At 39.5% G+C, this 14606-nt stretch overlaps 1 protein-coding gene across 2 annotated transcripts in view; it reads right to left on the bottom strand.

Moving 5' to 3' along the window:
• The window catches only part of SPHKAP (SPHK1 interactor, AKAP domain containing), a gene marked incomplete at both ends in the record, with an annotated part of 105495 nt that overhangs the window by 17733 nt on the left and 73156 nt on the right, over positions 1–14606 (bottom strand). For both annotated transcript variants that reach the window (XM_082657677.1, XM_082657678.1), the window contains one exon: positions 10476–14244. In XM_082657677.1, the coding sequence (XP_082513803.1) occupies positions 10476–14244 (3769 nt within the window). The remainder of the gene's footprint in view (positions 1–10475; positions 14245–14606) is intronic.

Raw genomic sequence — 14606 nt, 5'->3', positions numbered from 1 at the left:
TCTCAATGATTGACATTAAACATCCAGCTTAAAAATGAATCTGTCAGCATATTTTATTTTATCTCAATTTCCCACTCTATTTACAGTAAATCTCATATCCCATGTCACATAACTAGGGATTCAGAATGAATAGTGATTATATCTAAAACACTAGTTTCCATTTTCTTTTGAGGGAAATTTATAGGTTTGTTCATTTTTCCCAGACTGAACCAGAAAGGAAACAGAAAATAAAAACAGACCACTCACAAGCACTGAATTTGAGACTGTGATTAAAAATCTTCCAACAAACAAAAGCCCAGGACCAGATGGCTTCACAGGCGAATTCTATCAAACATTTAGAGAAGAGCTAACACCTAACCTTCTCAAATTCTTCCAAAATGTAGCAGAGGAAGGAACACTCCCAAACTCATTCTATGAGGCCACCATCACCCTGAATCCAAAACCAGACAAAGATGTCACAAACTACAGGCCAATATCACTGATGAACATAGACGCAAAAATCCTCACCAAAATCCTAGCAAACAGAATCCAACAGCACATTAAAAGGATCATACACCATGATCAAGTGGGTTTTATCACAGGAATACAAGGATTCTTCAATATACGAAAATCAATCAATGTGATAAACCATATTAACAAATTGAAGGAGAAAAACCATATGATCATCTCAATAGATGCAGAAAAAGCTTTCGACAAAATTCAACACCGATTATGATAAAAAACCCTGCAGAAAGCAGGCATAGAGGGAACCTACCTCAACAAAATAAATGCCATATATGAAAAACCCACAGCCAACATTGTTCTCAATGGTGAAAAACTGAAAACATTTCCACTAAGATCAGGAACAAGACAAGGTTGTCCACTCTCACCACTATTATTCAACATAGTTTTGGAAGTTTTAGCCACAGCAATTAGAGAAGAAAAAGAAATAAAAGGAATCCAAATCAGAAAAGAAGAAGTAAAGCTGTCCCTATTTGCAGATGACATGATGCTATACATAGAGAATCCTAAAGATGCTACCAGAAAACTAGTAGAGCCAATCAATGAACTTGTTAAAGTAGCAGGATACAAACTTAATGCACAGAAATCTCTTGCATTCCTATACACTAATGATGAAAAATCTGAAAGACAAATTAAGGAAACACTCCCATTTACCATTGTAACAAAAAGAATAAAATACCTAGGAAAAAAACCTACCTAAGGATCCAGAAGACCTGTATGCAGAAAACTACAGACACTGATGAAAGAAATTAAAGATGGTGCAAACAGATGGAGAGATATACCATGTTCTTGGATTGGAAGAATCAACATTGTGAAAATGACTATACTACCCAAAGCAATCAACAGATTCAATACAATCCTTATCAAACTACCAATGGCATTTTTCACAGAACTAGAACAAAAATTTCACAATTTGTATGGAAACACAAAAGACCCCAAATAGCCAAAGCAATCTTGAGAAAGAAAAATGGAGCTGGAGGAATCAGACTCCCTGACTTCAACTATACTACAAAGCTGCAGTAATCAACACAGTAGAGTGCTGCCACAAAAACAGAAGTATAGGTCAATGGAACAGGATAGAATGCCCAGAGATAAACCCACGCACATATGGTCACCTTATCTTTGATAAAGGAGGCAAGAATATACAATGGAGAAAAGATAACCTCTTCAATAAGTGGTGATGGGAAAACTGTAAAAGAATGAAATCAGAACACTCCCTAACACCATAAACAAAGATAAACTCAAAATGGATTAAAGACTTAATGTAAGGCCAGACACTATCAAACTCTTAGAGGAAAACATAGGCAGAACACTCTATGACATAAATCACAGCAAGATCCTTTTGACCCACCTCCTAGAACAATGGAAATAAAAATAAAAATAAACAAATGGACCTGATGAAACTTAAAAGCTTTTGCACAGCAAAGGAAACCATAAACAAGACAAAACGACAACCCTCAGAATGGGAGAAAATACTTGCAAATGAAGCAACTGACAAAGGAGTAATCAGAATTTACAAGCAGCTCATGCAGCTCAATATCAAAAATACAAACAACCTAATCCAAAAATGGGCAGAAGAACTAAATAGACATTTCTCCAAAGAAGATATAAGATTGCAAACATGCACATGAAGGAATGCTCAACATCACTAATCATCAGAGAAATGCAAATCAAAACTACAGTGAGGTGTCACCTCACACCAGTCAGAATGGCCGTCATCAAAAAATCAACAAACAATAAATGCTGGAGAGGGTGTGGAGAAAATGGAACCCTCAAACACTGTTGGTGGGAATGTAAATCGATACAGCCATTATGGAGAACAGTTTGGAAGTTCCTTAAAAAACTACAAATAGAACTACCATATGACCCAGCAATCCCACTACTGGGCATATACCCTGAGAAAACCATAATTCAAAGAGAGTCACGTAGCACAATGTTCATTGCAGCACTATTTACAATAGCCAGGACGTGGAAGCATCTGTCCATCAACAGATGAATGGATAAAGAAGATGTGGCACATATATAGAGTGGAATATTATTCAGCCATAAAAATCAATGAAATTGAGTTATTTGTAGTGAGGTGGATGGACCTAGAGTCTGTCATACAGAGTGAAGTAAGTCAGAAATAGAAAAACAAATACCGTATGCTAACACATATATATGGAATCTAAAAAAAAAAAGTTCTGAAGAATGTAGAGACAGGACAGGAATAAAGACACAGACATAGAAAATGGACTTAAGGACACGGGGAGGGGGGAGGGTAAGCTGGGACAAAGTGAGAGAGTGGCATAGGCTTATGTATACTACCAAATGTAAAATAGATAGCTAGTGGGAAGCAGCCACATAGCACAGGGAGATCAGCTCAGTGCTTTGTGACCACCTAGAAGGAGGGTGGGAGGGAGATGCAAGAGCGAGGGGATATGGGGATATATGTGTACATATAGCTGATTCACTTTGTTGTACAGCAGAAACTAACACACCCATTGTAAAGCAATGCTACACCAATAAAGATGTTAAACAAATAAAAAAGTAATAAAAAATAAAGAAAAATTTCTTTCCTAAGCACTTTAGCTGTATACATACGTTTTTATATGGTATGTTTTCCTTTTCATTCAATTAAAAATTTAATTTCCCTTGTGACATTCTTTGACCAACTTATAATTTAGAAATATTTTCAAAATTTTTTGGGGTGTGGATTTCCCAGGCATCTTTTTGTTACTGATTTTTATTTTAATTCCATGTGGTCAGACAACATATTCTATATGAGTTTAATTCTTTTTAAATTTTTTTAAAATTCTTTTTAAATTTATTAAGACTTGTTTTATGGCCTAATGGTCCATCTTGGTGAATGTTTCAAGTGTACTTGAAAAAAATGTATATTTTGCCATTTGGTGGCATCCTTAATACATGTTAATTAGGTCAAGTTGATTGAGAATGTTACTCAAGTCTTGTAGTATATCCTTATTGACTTTCTGTCTACTATTCTATCAGTTACTGAGAGAAGAGTGTGAAATTTCCAACTGTAACTGTGGATTTGTCTATTTCTCCTTCCAGCTCGATCAGATTTTGTTTCATGTAGTTTGGAGTTCTATTATTTAGGTGATTACATATATACATTTTCCATGTGTTCGTGATGAATTGGCCCCTCTATCATTATAAAATATCCCTCTTTACTCCTGATAAAATTCCCCTGACAAAATTCCTTATCCTGAAGTTGATTCTATCTGATATTAATATAGCTACTCCATCATTCTTATGATATTTCTTTTTCCATTCATTTAGTTTTAACCTATCGCTTATTTTATATTGGAAACACATTTCTTATAGATGGTTTATGGTAGGGTTTTGCCTTTTTATTCAGTCTGACAATCTCTGCTTCTTATTGGAGTGTTTTGATCATTAAAAAATTAATGTAATTATCAATATGCCTGGGTTTAAATTATTATCTATTGGTCCCATTTATTCTTTGTTACTTTTCCCTCTTTTCCTGCATTTCTCTGGATTAACTAAGTAATTTCTACCATTCCATTTTATCTCCAGTATTGACTTATTGGCTTTTTGTTTTACTTTTTTAGTAGTTATCTCAGGGTTTACAGTATGCATCATCAATTTGTTACAGTCAATTTTCAGATTACATTATACAAATTCACTTAGACAGGAAGACTTTTACACTTCCATTTCCTCTTCCTATCATTTGTGCCATAATTGACATGTATTTCAGTCCCACATGTCATAAAGCAATATTTTTTGTTTTAAATAATTCTCTCTTAAAGAAATTTTAAAATTAACAAAATATTTTGTATTTAGTATTTGTGGGATTCTTTGTTTCTTTGTGTACATCCAAGTTCCAATCAGCATTATTTTCCTTCAGCCTAAGAACTTCCGCTAACACTTCTTATTGTGCAAATCTCCTATTGGCATATTCTCTAAAATTCTGTTGTATAAAAATTACTAGTTAGCTTTATTTTTTAAAATAGGCTTTATTTTTTTTCAAGCAGTTTTAGGTTAACAGTAAAGTTAAGCGGAAAGAACAGAGAGTTTCCATGTCCCCTGCCCACACGTGTACATAATAGCCTCCCCCACTATCAACATCCTGTACCAGGTGCATTTGTCACAACTCATAAACCGAAATCAATGCACCATTTTCACCCGAAGTCCACCATTTACATTAGGGTTCACTTTGGTGTTGTACATTTTATGGATTTGGACAAATGTATAATGACACGTATCCACCATTATAGTATCATACAGAATAGATTCACTGCCTTAAAAATCCTCTGTGCTCTACCTATTCATCCTTTCCTCCCTCCTAAACCCCTTGCAGCCACTGATCTTTTCACTGGCTCCACAGTTTTGCCTTTTCCCAGAACGTCATATAGTTGGAATCATATAGTATGTAGCTTTTTCAGATTGGATTCTTTCACTTAATAATGTGTATTTAAGTTTCCCCTATGTCTTTTCATGGCTTAATAGCTTATTTATTTTTAGTGCTGGATAACATTCCACTGTCTGGATGTTCCAGAGCTTATTCATCTATTGAACTACTCAAGGAGGTCTTGGTTGTTCCCAAGTTTTGGCAATTATGAATAAACCTGCTATGAAATCTTGTGTGCAGGTGTTTTGTGTGGGCATATGTTTTCAACTCATTTGGGTAAATACCAAGAATCATGATTGCTGGATCATATAGTAAGAGTATGTTTATTTTTGTAAGAAACAGCCAGGCTGTAATCCACAGTAGCGGTACCATTTTTGCATTCCCACCAGCAATGACTGTGAGTCCCTGTTACTTCACATACTCACCAGCATTTTGTGCTGTCAGCGTTTTGGATTTTGGCCATTCTCATAGATGTGTAGTTGTATCTTATTTTTGTTTTAATTTGCAATTGCATAATGACATATGATATTGAGCATCTTTTCATATGCTTATTTGCCATCTGTATATCTTCTTTGATGGGGATTCTGTTCAAGTCTTTTGCCACTGTAAATTTTGGATGACAGTCCTTTGTCAGAGATGGTCTTGGGGAACATTTTCTCCCAGTCCACAGCTTGTCTTCTGGTCTCCTTGACAGTGTCTTTCACCGACAAGAAGTTTCTAATTTTAATGAAGTCCAGTTTATCAATTATTTCTATAGGTCATATCTTTGGTGTTGTATCTAAAAAGTCATTGCCAAAAGCAGGGTAACCTAAATTTTCTCTTACGTTCTTTTCTAGGAGTTGTATAGTTTTGCCTTTTACATGTAGGTCTATGATCTATTTTGAGTTAATTTTTGCTAATGGTGTTAGAGTTGTGTCTAGATTCATTCTTTGCGTGTGGATGTCCAGTTGTTCCAGCACTGTTTGTTGAAAAAATTATCTATTTTCTGTTGTATTGCCTTTGATCTTTTACCAAAGATCAGTTGGCTATATTTGTGTGGGTCTATCTCTGAGCTCTGTATTCTGTTCCACTGACCTATTTATTTACCCTTTTACCAGTATCACAGTCTTGATTACTGTAAGCTTTGTAGTAAGTCTTGATGTCAGGTAGTGTCAGCCTGATTTTGTCTTTCTCCTTTAATATTCTGGTTATGCTGGATCTTCTGCCTCTCTGCATAAACTTTAGAATCATTTTATCAACATCCACAAAATAAGTTGCTGGGATTTTGAATGGGACTGCATTGAATCTATAGATCAGATTAGAAAGAATTGGCATTTGACAATATTGAGTCTTCCTATTCATGAATAACCTTTATTTTTTACTAGGTAAAAAGCACTAGGTTGGGAGTTTTATTTTTCCTTCAGCACAGTAAAGATGTCATTGTTTGTCTTTTAGTTTATATTTTTTGCGGTAGAAAGCTGCAACTTTTATTTTTGTTCTCCAGTATGTAAGGTTTCTTCTTCCTTAGGCTGCTTTTAAGACTATTCCTTTATCACTGGTTTTTAATAGTTTGATTGTGATGTACACTGATGTGGTTTTCTTTTTGTCTGTTCTGCTTAGAGTTCACTGTACTTCCTGATTTATAAGTTTATCATTTTCATCAACTTTCATAATCACGTGTACTTTAAATTTTGAAGCATATTTATAATAGTTATTTAAAGTCTTTGTTGGTTAATTTCATCATCTCTGTAATTTCTAGGTATATTTATATTGAATAATTATTGTCTCAGTTATGGGTGACATTTTTCTGCTTCTTTGAATGTGTAAAATCTTTCAGCTTAATTGGACGTTAAGCTGAAAATTTATATTGTTGAGTGCTGAATTTTGTTGTCTTTCTTTAAAGACTATTGGACTCATTCTAGGTTAAATTAGCTTCAGTTCAGCCTGATTTTTCAATGTTTCTCTTCAAGTTTTGTTAGGGCAAGCTTAGATCAGTTTTTATTTTTCAGGGATAGTTTAGCCCTAATTCTACGGTATGATTTCTTTCAGGGTCTCTGCTAAATCCTGCATATGTTTAACATGGTTTCTCCACTGTGGCTGGTTGGAACTAAACTTTTCCTAGTCCTGTGTGAGCCTGTGGCATTGTTAGCTTACAGCTTTCTAGCTTCATGGGGTTTCACCTATACATGCATGGCTTAGGGTTCAGTAACAGACTCGAGGGGAGCCCTCTACAGACTTCTGGAGTTCTTTCTCTGATAGCGCCCTCCAATCTCTCAATCTTCAGCTGAGTGACCACTGAGTTCTGCTCAGATTTGTCCTCTTTGTACTTCTGTCTGAAAAGGGAATCCAGGGGCTTCCCTGGTGGCGCAGTGGTTGAGAGTCCGCCTGCCGATGCAGGGGACGCGGGTTCGTGCCGGGATCCGGGAAAATCCCACATGCCGCGGAGCGGCTGGGCCCGTGAGCCATGGCCACTGAGCCTGCGCGTCCGGAGCCTGTGCTCCGCAACGGGAGAGGCCACAACCGTGAGAGGCCCGCGTACCGCAAAAAAAAAAAAAAAAAAAAAAAAAGGGAATCCAGGCAGAAAGTTGGACTATTTTTAAAGCTCACCATGTTTGTTTTCCTTATCTCAGAATGCTGCTTGTTGTGAAATGTCTGACAACAGTTGTTTCATATATTTTGTCCACTTTTCTAGTTATTTACAGAGGGAGAACAAGTTCAGCTTCAATTACTCCATCATGGGTGGAAAGAGTAGTCCTTTCACATTTATCTTTTGTTATAGTTTTCTCTGCAGATATGCCATTAAAGTTTTGATTCCAATAATCTAATGTTAAATAATTATGTTCATATCTAGCAATATTTAATTTCAATGATTATACTTATCTCTTGTAGTAATTAACTGACTTTTAACTCTACCTCATTCTATTTTTTTTTTTTTTTTTTTTTTGGCGATACACGGGCCTCTCACTGTTGTGGCCTCTCCCGTTGTGGAGCACAGGCTCCGGACGCGCAGGCTCAGCAGCCATGGCTCACGGGCCCAGCCGCTCCGCGGCATGTGGGATCTTCCCGGACCGGGGCACGAACCCGTGTCCCCTGCATCGGGAGGCGGACTCTCAACCACTGCGCCACCAGGGAAGCCCAACTCTACCTCATTCTATTTTGATTGCAGTTTTTTCCCACTCCTGTTTTGTATACCTTAACTTTTCAAATATTTAAAATATGTTATATTCTGTATCTGAGCATCCCCACGTCTGCAATCTTTGCTAGCGATAATTCTACTTTGATATTTGTGAGTCTTTCTTATAGTGCCTTGATTCCTGTGTATCTTGAAATTTGAAGTTCTGAGCCTATATTTGATAGGCATTATCTATCGAAATCCTTTGAGACTTGGGATTAAATATCAAGAGATTTATTTTTGCCTCTGCCAAGGTCTCACAGTGTTGTTAACCTAAGATTGCTTTAAGGTAATTTACCAGTTTGTGGTTTCCTATATCACACAGATGGTGCAAATTAGAACCCCAAACATGCATTAAGGCAAGCTGTGTTTATAAATGCTCAGGGGAATTTCTCTTCTACTCTGAGCTCTGCTCAGAAAGATATGTTTTCTTACCATGTCCTTTTTCTGGTGGGTGGACTAGTTTCTAGCTAGAACACCACAATGCTAGAGATACAAGTCCTTCAGTTCAATTCTTCATTTCGTTGGCACCCTTTGTCTCTTCCTTTAGGTCTCGTCTCAAATGCCAACATCCTGTCTTAAGTGGCCACTTCCCCCAAAAGGTAACTCTCTACCACATTCCTCTTTTTATTCTCCTCTCATCACACTCTACATCACACACTTTTTCCAAAGGGTTTTTCCATGCATCTTGTCTGTCTCTCGCACTGGTGTGCAGGAGCCATGGAAACAGACACTAAATCTCTATTTTCTTCTGTGCTTGCAGCCCCAAGGGCAGTGTGTATCACAGGTGAGCATGCAAATATTTGTTGGATGAATAATTATTTTTCTTGAAGCAAATATAAATGAATACACGACATAAAATATATTTCTAAAAAATTTATGTTAGGTCTGTGAGTGCAACATGTGAATGCTCAAAATTCTCAGTTTGGTGTTTATTACCTTGTGGTCTCAAATTACCAAAAAGTTAGGTAATTGCTTTTCAAAAATCTCAGAGAAGGTGGCTGAGTTAAGAACACATCGCTGCTCACCAGTAGGATAATATTTTCCCCCAAATCAAGAACTGGGTTATCCTAAATCACCCTTAAGCTCTTTATAATTGATATAATTTGGTACCTGGACAAATGTGCGAGCCTAAAATACAATAGGTATTTTTATTTGGGCCTGCCATGATGAATTCTGAATTCTGTTTCAAATAACAAGAAAGTAAAAAAGTAAGAATGTGATTTTTATTTCATCATGTTGAGATTTTATGAAGTTTTTAGTAAGAATTATGAAAATGTCCCTCAGAGAATAGCCTAAAAATATCTTCAGGACGTGACACCTTCCCACTTCCAAACAATCAAGAGTGCCTGTATCATTTCCCTCTCTCTTGTGTATAAGAGGGTAGGAAGTCTTTCACAGGGAATTGAGTTCCATGTTTAGCTATTTTGACATGTCAAATCCCCTGATAACAACTCTGAGCTTAGAAAATGTGATCTAAATATAACTAATTTCCCCTTTTGCAAATCCTGAGAATTCTGTAGTTTTAATAAAATTCTCACGCCGTTCATAACAGGTTTCTCTTGGGAAAAAGATCTCCTGGAATAAAGGCAACCATATACCTTAACCCCAAACAACAACAACCATGAAGTAAACATTTATTGAGTGTTTATAATGGCCTAGGCACTGAGGTAAGGGCTTGTGTACATTTCTTTATTTAAACCTTAAGAATCTTCTTATGATGTAATTATTACTATTATTCCCCCCAACAGGTGAGTAAACTGAGGCAGAGATCAGCAAAATTGCTTAGAGTGATGGTTTCAAGGTTATTTAGTGGAGATCATGTTTCATAACAATTCTTTATATTGCTCCACAAAGAAAAATATATTCAATACTTAGTCCTTATGTATTGGAAAAAGATTCAGCTCTCAAATTTCTAAGGCTGATGATGTTGTTTTGCACTTATGCTACCATGGTATACCATGCATCTAAAGGGCCAGCACTCTGGGACATGGTGTCCTTGCAAAGACCTTTAGAATAAGACAAAAAAGAAAAACTTAAGAGACCCTGGAGAAAAATGATACCAAAATATTTAATGTCAGATTCCAATATTAAAATTTATTTACATTTAACTGTTTTTAAATGGACAAGTTGATGGAATTTTCTTATTTTGCTTGAAAACTGCCATGAATTAATTTCAGAAGGTAGCATTCTATGGGAGATTAATTGTAATGGGGAGAATGATACCTCATTTCTTCTGTTATATATATAAATCAAATTTGTTTTAGAGATTATTTAAAAAACCTTCCATCTTTCTATTATAAGTGCATAGTAACCCAGGGAGGTCAATTACTATCTCAGAAATTCAGTTCTTGTGTCAGTAAGCCCCTAAGATTTAGAATAAATACTAATTAAGATGCAAACTCCAGTCCCATGCACCCTACCTCGTCTAAGAGGTCATTGACTCACCTAGGGTTTTGGCAGGAATTCACAGTAGTGTCTCCACCCCTCGCCACATGTGGGACCTTTTCTTCTTTCAAACACTCTTCTGCTTCCTCTAGGGGGCTGCGTTTGGAAAGGACGTGTTCAGGTTCTCCAACACATTCTTCTCTCTGATCTATTTCAATCTGAATTAAAGGCACTTCCCTTGAGCAAAGTGATCGCCTGGTGTGGCTTAGAAGGACAGCATCCTGGCACGAGGAAGTTTCCTTTCTAGAATCTAAACTGTTGTGATTTGCAAGAGGCGCAGCTTTGCTTGGAGACGACAGTGGGGGATGTTTGCTTTCAGTAATGGAGTTTTTCCTCGGGCAATCAACAGGTTCCTGAACAAGCAGAGCTGGCCCACTTTGCACTCTGCTCGAAGCCAATCTGCTTGCACACTTCTCCACCTGCAAGGAAGAGTCACCGGAAGCAGGCTCAGCATCAGCTGCCCGGGCGTCGTCCACTATAATTTTGTTCTTCCGCATGAGGGCTTCGATTGAGTTTGCCCACGTCTCGTGAATTAACATGTCTGTGATCTGGTCGGCCCCACCTCTCCGATACAAGCAAGAGTCAGATTTGCAGAGACCCGATGAGGAAGAGCTATTCCCCTGCTGTACGCTGAGGAAATCTTGCTGGCTGTTTTGAGCAAAGCCATCTAAGGAGTTGGCTTTGATGGGCACGTTCACCATCAGCCTGGCGCCCAGGGATCTGCTGTTGGGCATGGATGACTGTCTGTAACACACCAGGGATCGCAGAGAAGGCGACAGCAAGCCAGTCGTCCAGTCCTGGCTGCTTCGTCCGGAGGAGGCACCGTCTTTGTTCTCTCGTTCAATGTCCCTCAACATGTACCTATAGAACTCCTCGGTGATGCTCTCGGTGCTGGACTGCTTTGAGGGACAGCTTGGCCTCGCACTGAGGTGGTCATTTTTCCGGCAGGCCTGTTGCATAGCTGAGTTCAGAATACTGCTGGCATTCTTGCCTGCGTAGTAATCCAGCAGTAACTCAAACCCTCTTCCTTCATTTTCCATCTGGTTCACCATGAACCTGGAAAACTCATCGGTGATGCTCTCACAGCTCGACTGCTTGGAGACGGAGCTGGCCCTGCTAACTGGCTGGCTTAGGGTACTCATTAAACCCAGGCTATTCACATACGCCCCGGCGTTAGAGTCCTCCTCTGGAATGCTCTCACAGCTGGAGGCCTTCAGCCGGTTCCACCTGTCTCCACTGAGTAACCGACTCCGAGGATAGCTCTGGGCTTGCCAGACACCGTCCACCATACAGAACTCTGTGAGGTTCACGATCTTGGCTGCCACTTCGTCTGCAAAAGTGTTTACAGAATCTGGGATGTCCTCAAGGTTCATCGACTCGTCCACAACCCTGTTCATCAGCTTCTCTTTAAGTTCCGGGTACTCATCTGTTTTCCTCTTGATCTCGCTGAGTCGTGGTGGCTTGTGTTTCCTCACAGTGGCCCCACCGGCCTGGCTCTCTTTCTTCCTCTTCAAGGATCGGCAGGATACGTTGGGGGTAACCAGAAACTCATTCCCTCTTTTCCATGCACAGAACCAGGGTTGTTTTCCATTGGAGTTGTCAAGGCAAATCGCTGCTATTTCAGTTGCCATGGAAACAATGGTCTCTGCTAATTCTTCTGCAAAGTCTGCAATGCAGTATATGTCTGGGTGTTTTGCCGGTAGCAGGGATTGAGCAGGAAGCAGCAAATCGTTCCCTAACAAAGACAGGTTACCTTGAACTTCATTGTTTAGAGGTGAGGCACAACTGTACTTTTCTGGAGCATTTGGATTGATGCTGTCCTCAACGTCCTGGGAACTGATGTACTTGCTGACGCTCGGTGTCATTTCTCCCTCTGAAGGGGCTCTGCATTCATTCTCATTGTGACTGGATTGTTGATGAGGGATTTTTGTATCCTCTTCCACCACTCCCTTCAGATATATCTCCTTGGGGGATGTTTTAACAGACTCTCTGGGAATACAGGACAATTCAGGTTGCAGTGTGGGGTTCTGGAAGAGGCCTGGCTTCTCTGGGCTCTTGCTTTCTTGCTTTGGACGCTCATCATCTACAAGATCATTGATAACAAGACTGGTGCTCTGCAGGTTGCTAAGTGGATGGCTGCTGGCGTAGTCAGTGGCCTTTGTCCATGCTTGACAAGTGGCCTGATCAGTTGGCTGAGAGTCTAGTTCGGTTTCCCTCCCTCTGACGGTCTCCTTAGAAAGGATGGTGGGACATTCACCAAGCTGTACAAGGCGGCTCATCTTCTTGAAAGTGACGCATATCACATTGAAGAGCAGCTGATTTGTACTTTCCATTAAGGCGTCCAGGGTTTCAGATGAGTGCCTGCCATTGCTGGGGTCGATTATTTTATTCTTCTGGTGAACTTCATCAATGGAATGCTTCAGGATAACATTAGACAGGGTCTGTGCCAGTTCATTCCCAAGGACATTTTCTGAGCACAAGGTCTGAGGCTTTGAAACAGTTTCTGTGATTCTCCTATGCATTGATTGCATGAGGTCTCCAATGCTGCTGTAGGCATCAGATCTTGTTAAGACCAGAGTGGCCTCCTTGAGCAATGCCTCTGCAATGGCTTCATTCCCCAGCTCCATGCTCTTCCCGGTCACTGAACCACAAAGTGGGGGGACTGCTGCAGACACCTCAGCTGCAGACAAGAAGCCACTTGAAGCCATAGGGCACTTCGCCTCTCCTGCTTCACCCAGGCCACAGACAGCAACAGCACTTACCACCTGAGTCATGCCACACAGAGCAGATGGGAAGGAATATTTGCTGATGGAGTGTTCCTTGAATACTTGAGATGACTGAGTTTGCACTGGTTCATTTCCTCCCAGTGGGTGGTTTGAAACCAGGGATTCTTGCTCCATTTTGAATCTTTCTGTGGCCTGTGGACTGGAGATGGTTCCAATCACAGTGGCCGCACAAGCTAATGCTACTTCTAGAGCACTCTGGGGGTGTTTGCTGGAGCTCTCTCCAGAAAGGATGCCTGAAGTTTCAAGTGAGACTTGTGTCTTGGGCCCTGAGGAGATACCTGGCTCAGGGCCAGCAACGCTGCCTTCTGAACTCTGAACAATGACAATTTTGGGGAGTTCATTCCATGACCGAGGGACCACGATATCTTCTGTGGAGCAACCACTGGGGAGCAGTGCACTTCCTAGAGAAACACTGACTGCAGAGTCCTGGGGCAGCGTAGGCTGAGACTGAGATAATCGAATAAAAGCATCTTGCAGCACAGATTCTGCTAAATTCGTAGCATACTCGCCGGTTGTGGCTTCTCCATCTTTTATGGGAAGAATAGAGTTTGTCCCGTCTTCATGGTCTCCTGGGTCTAAACTGCTGTCATGCTCAGAGAAAGTACCACATGCAGAAGGTCCATCTCTCTTAACCATCCTCGAGAAATAAGCATTGCCTGGAATACATAGTGCCTGTGATTCTCCCTCTTGACCTTTAAAATTTTCTGAATAATAATCATTTGTGGATGGCTTATCATTCCCCACAACTTCACCTTTCCACTCTGATGGCTTGGTTGAGGGATCTAGACTCTGCAAACTTGTATCTTCTGCCACGTTTCCCAGAGATCCTTCTGTTTTAATCAATGGTGTATGATATTTGCTAACATATTGATCTTCCAAAGCATAAAGTAACTTTTCCTTTTTGTAATTCCATTCCTCCTGAGTGGCTTCCTTTGGCTTTTTATTTTCCAAAGCATTGTCTGAGACATTTATATTTTCATAACCTAGTGAAGAGAAAATGAGGGCCCTATTACTTTTTATTTATTTTCTTTTTTAAGACTTCATTTTTTTAAGAGCAGTTTTAGGTTAAAATTGAGACAATATACAGAGATTTCTCATATATCCCCTGCCTCCACACGTGTGTAGATTTCTCTATTATGAGCTCCTCCCGCAAGAGTGGTACATTTGTTACAATTGAAAAACCCATAATAACACATCAGAATCACCCAGAGTCCACAGTTACCTTAGGGTTCATTCTTGGTGCTGTACATTCTATGGGTTTAGACATGTATAATGGCATATATCCATCATTATGGTGTTGTACTGGTTTCACTGGCCAAAAAATCCTCTGTGCTCCACCGATTCA

This window comes from Grampus griseus (assembly GCF_964374135.1).
Source record: "Grampus griseus genome assembly, chromosome: 7".
Lineage (NCBI taxonomy): Eukaryota > Metazoa > Chordata > Mammalia > Artiodactyla > Delphinidae > Grampus > Grampus griseus.
The sequence above is the reverse complement of the archived record's forward strand: the minus strand, read 5'-3'. Positions and strand labels throughout refer to the sequence as shown.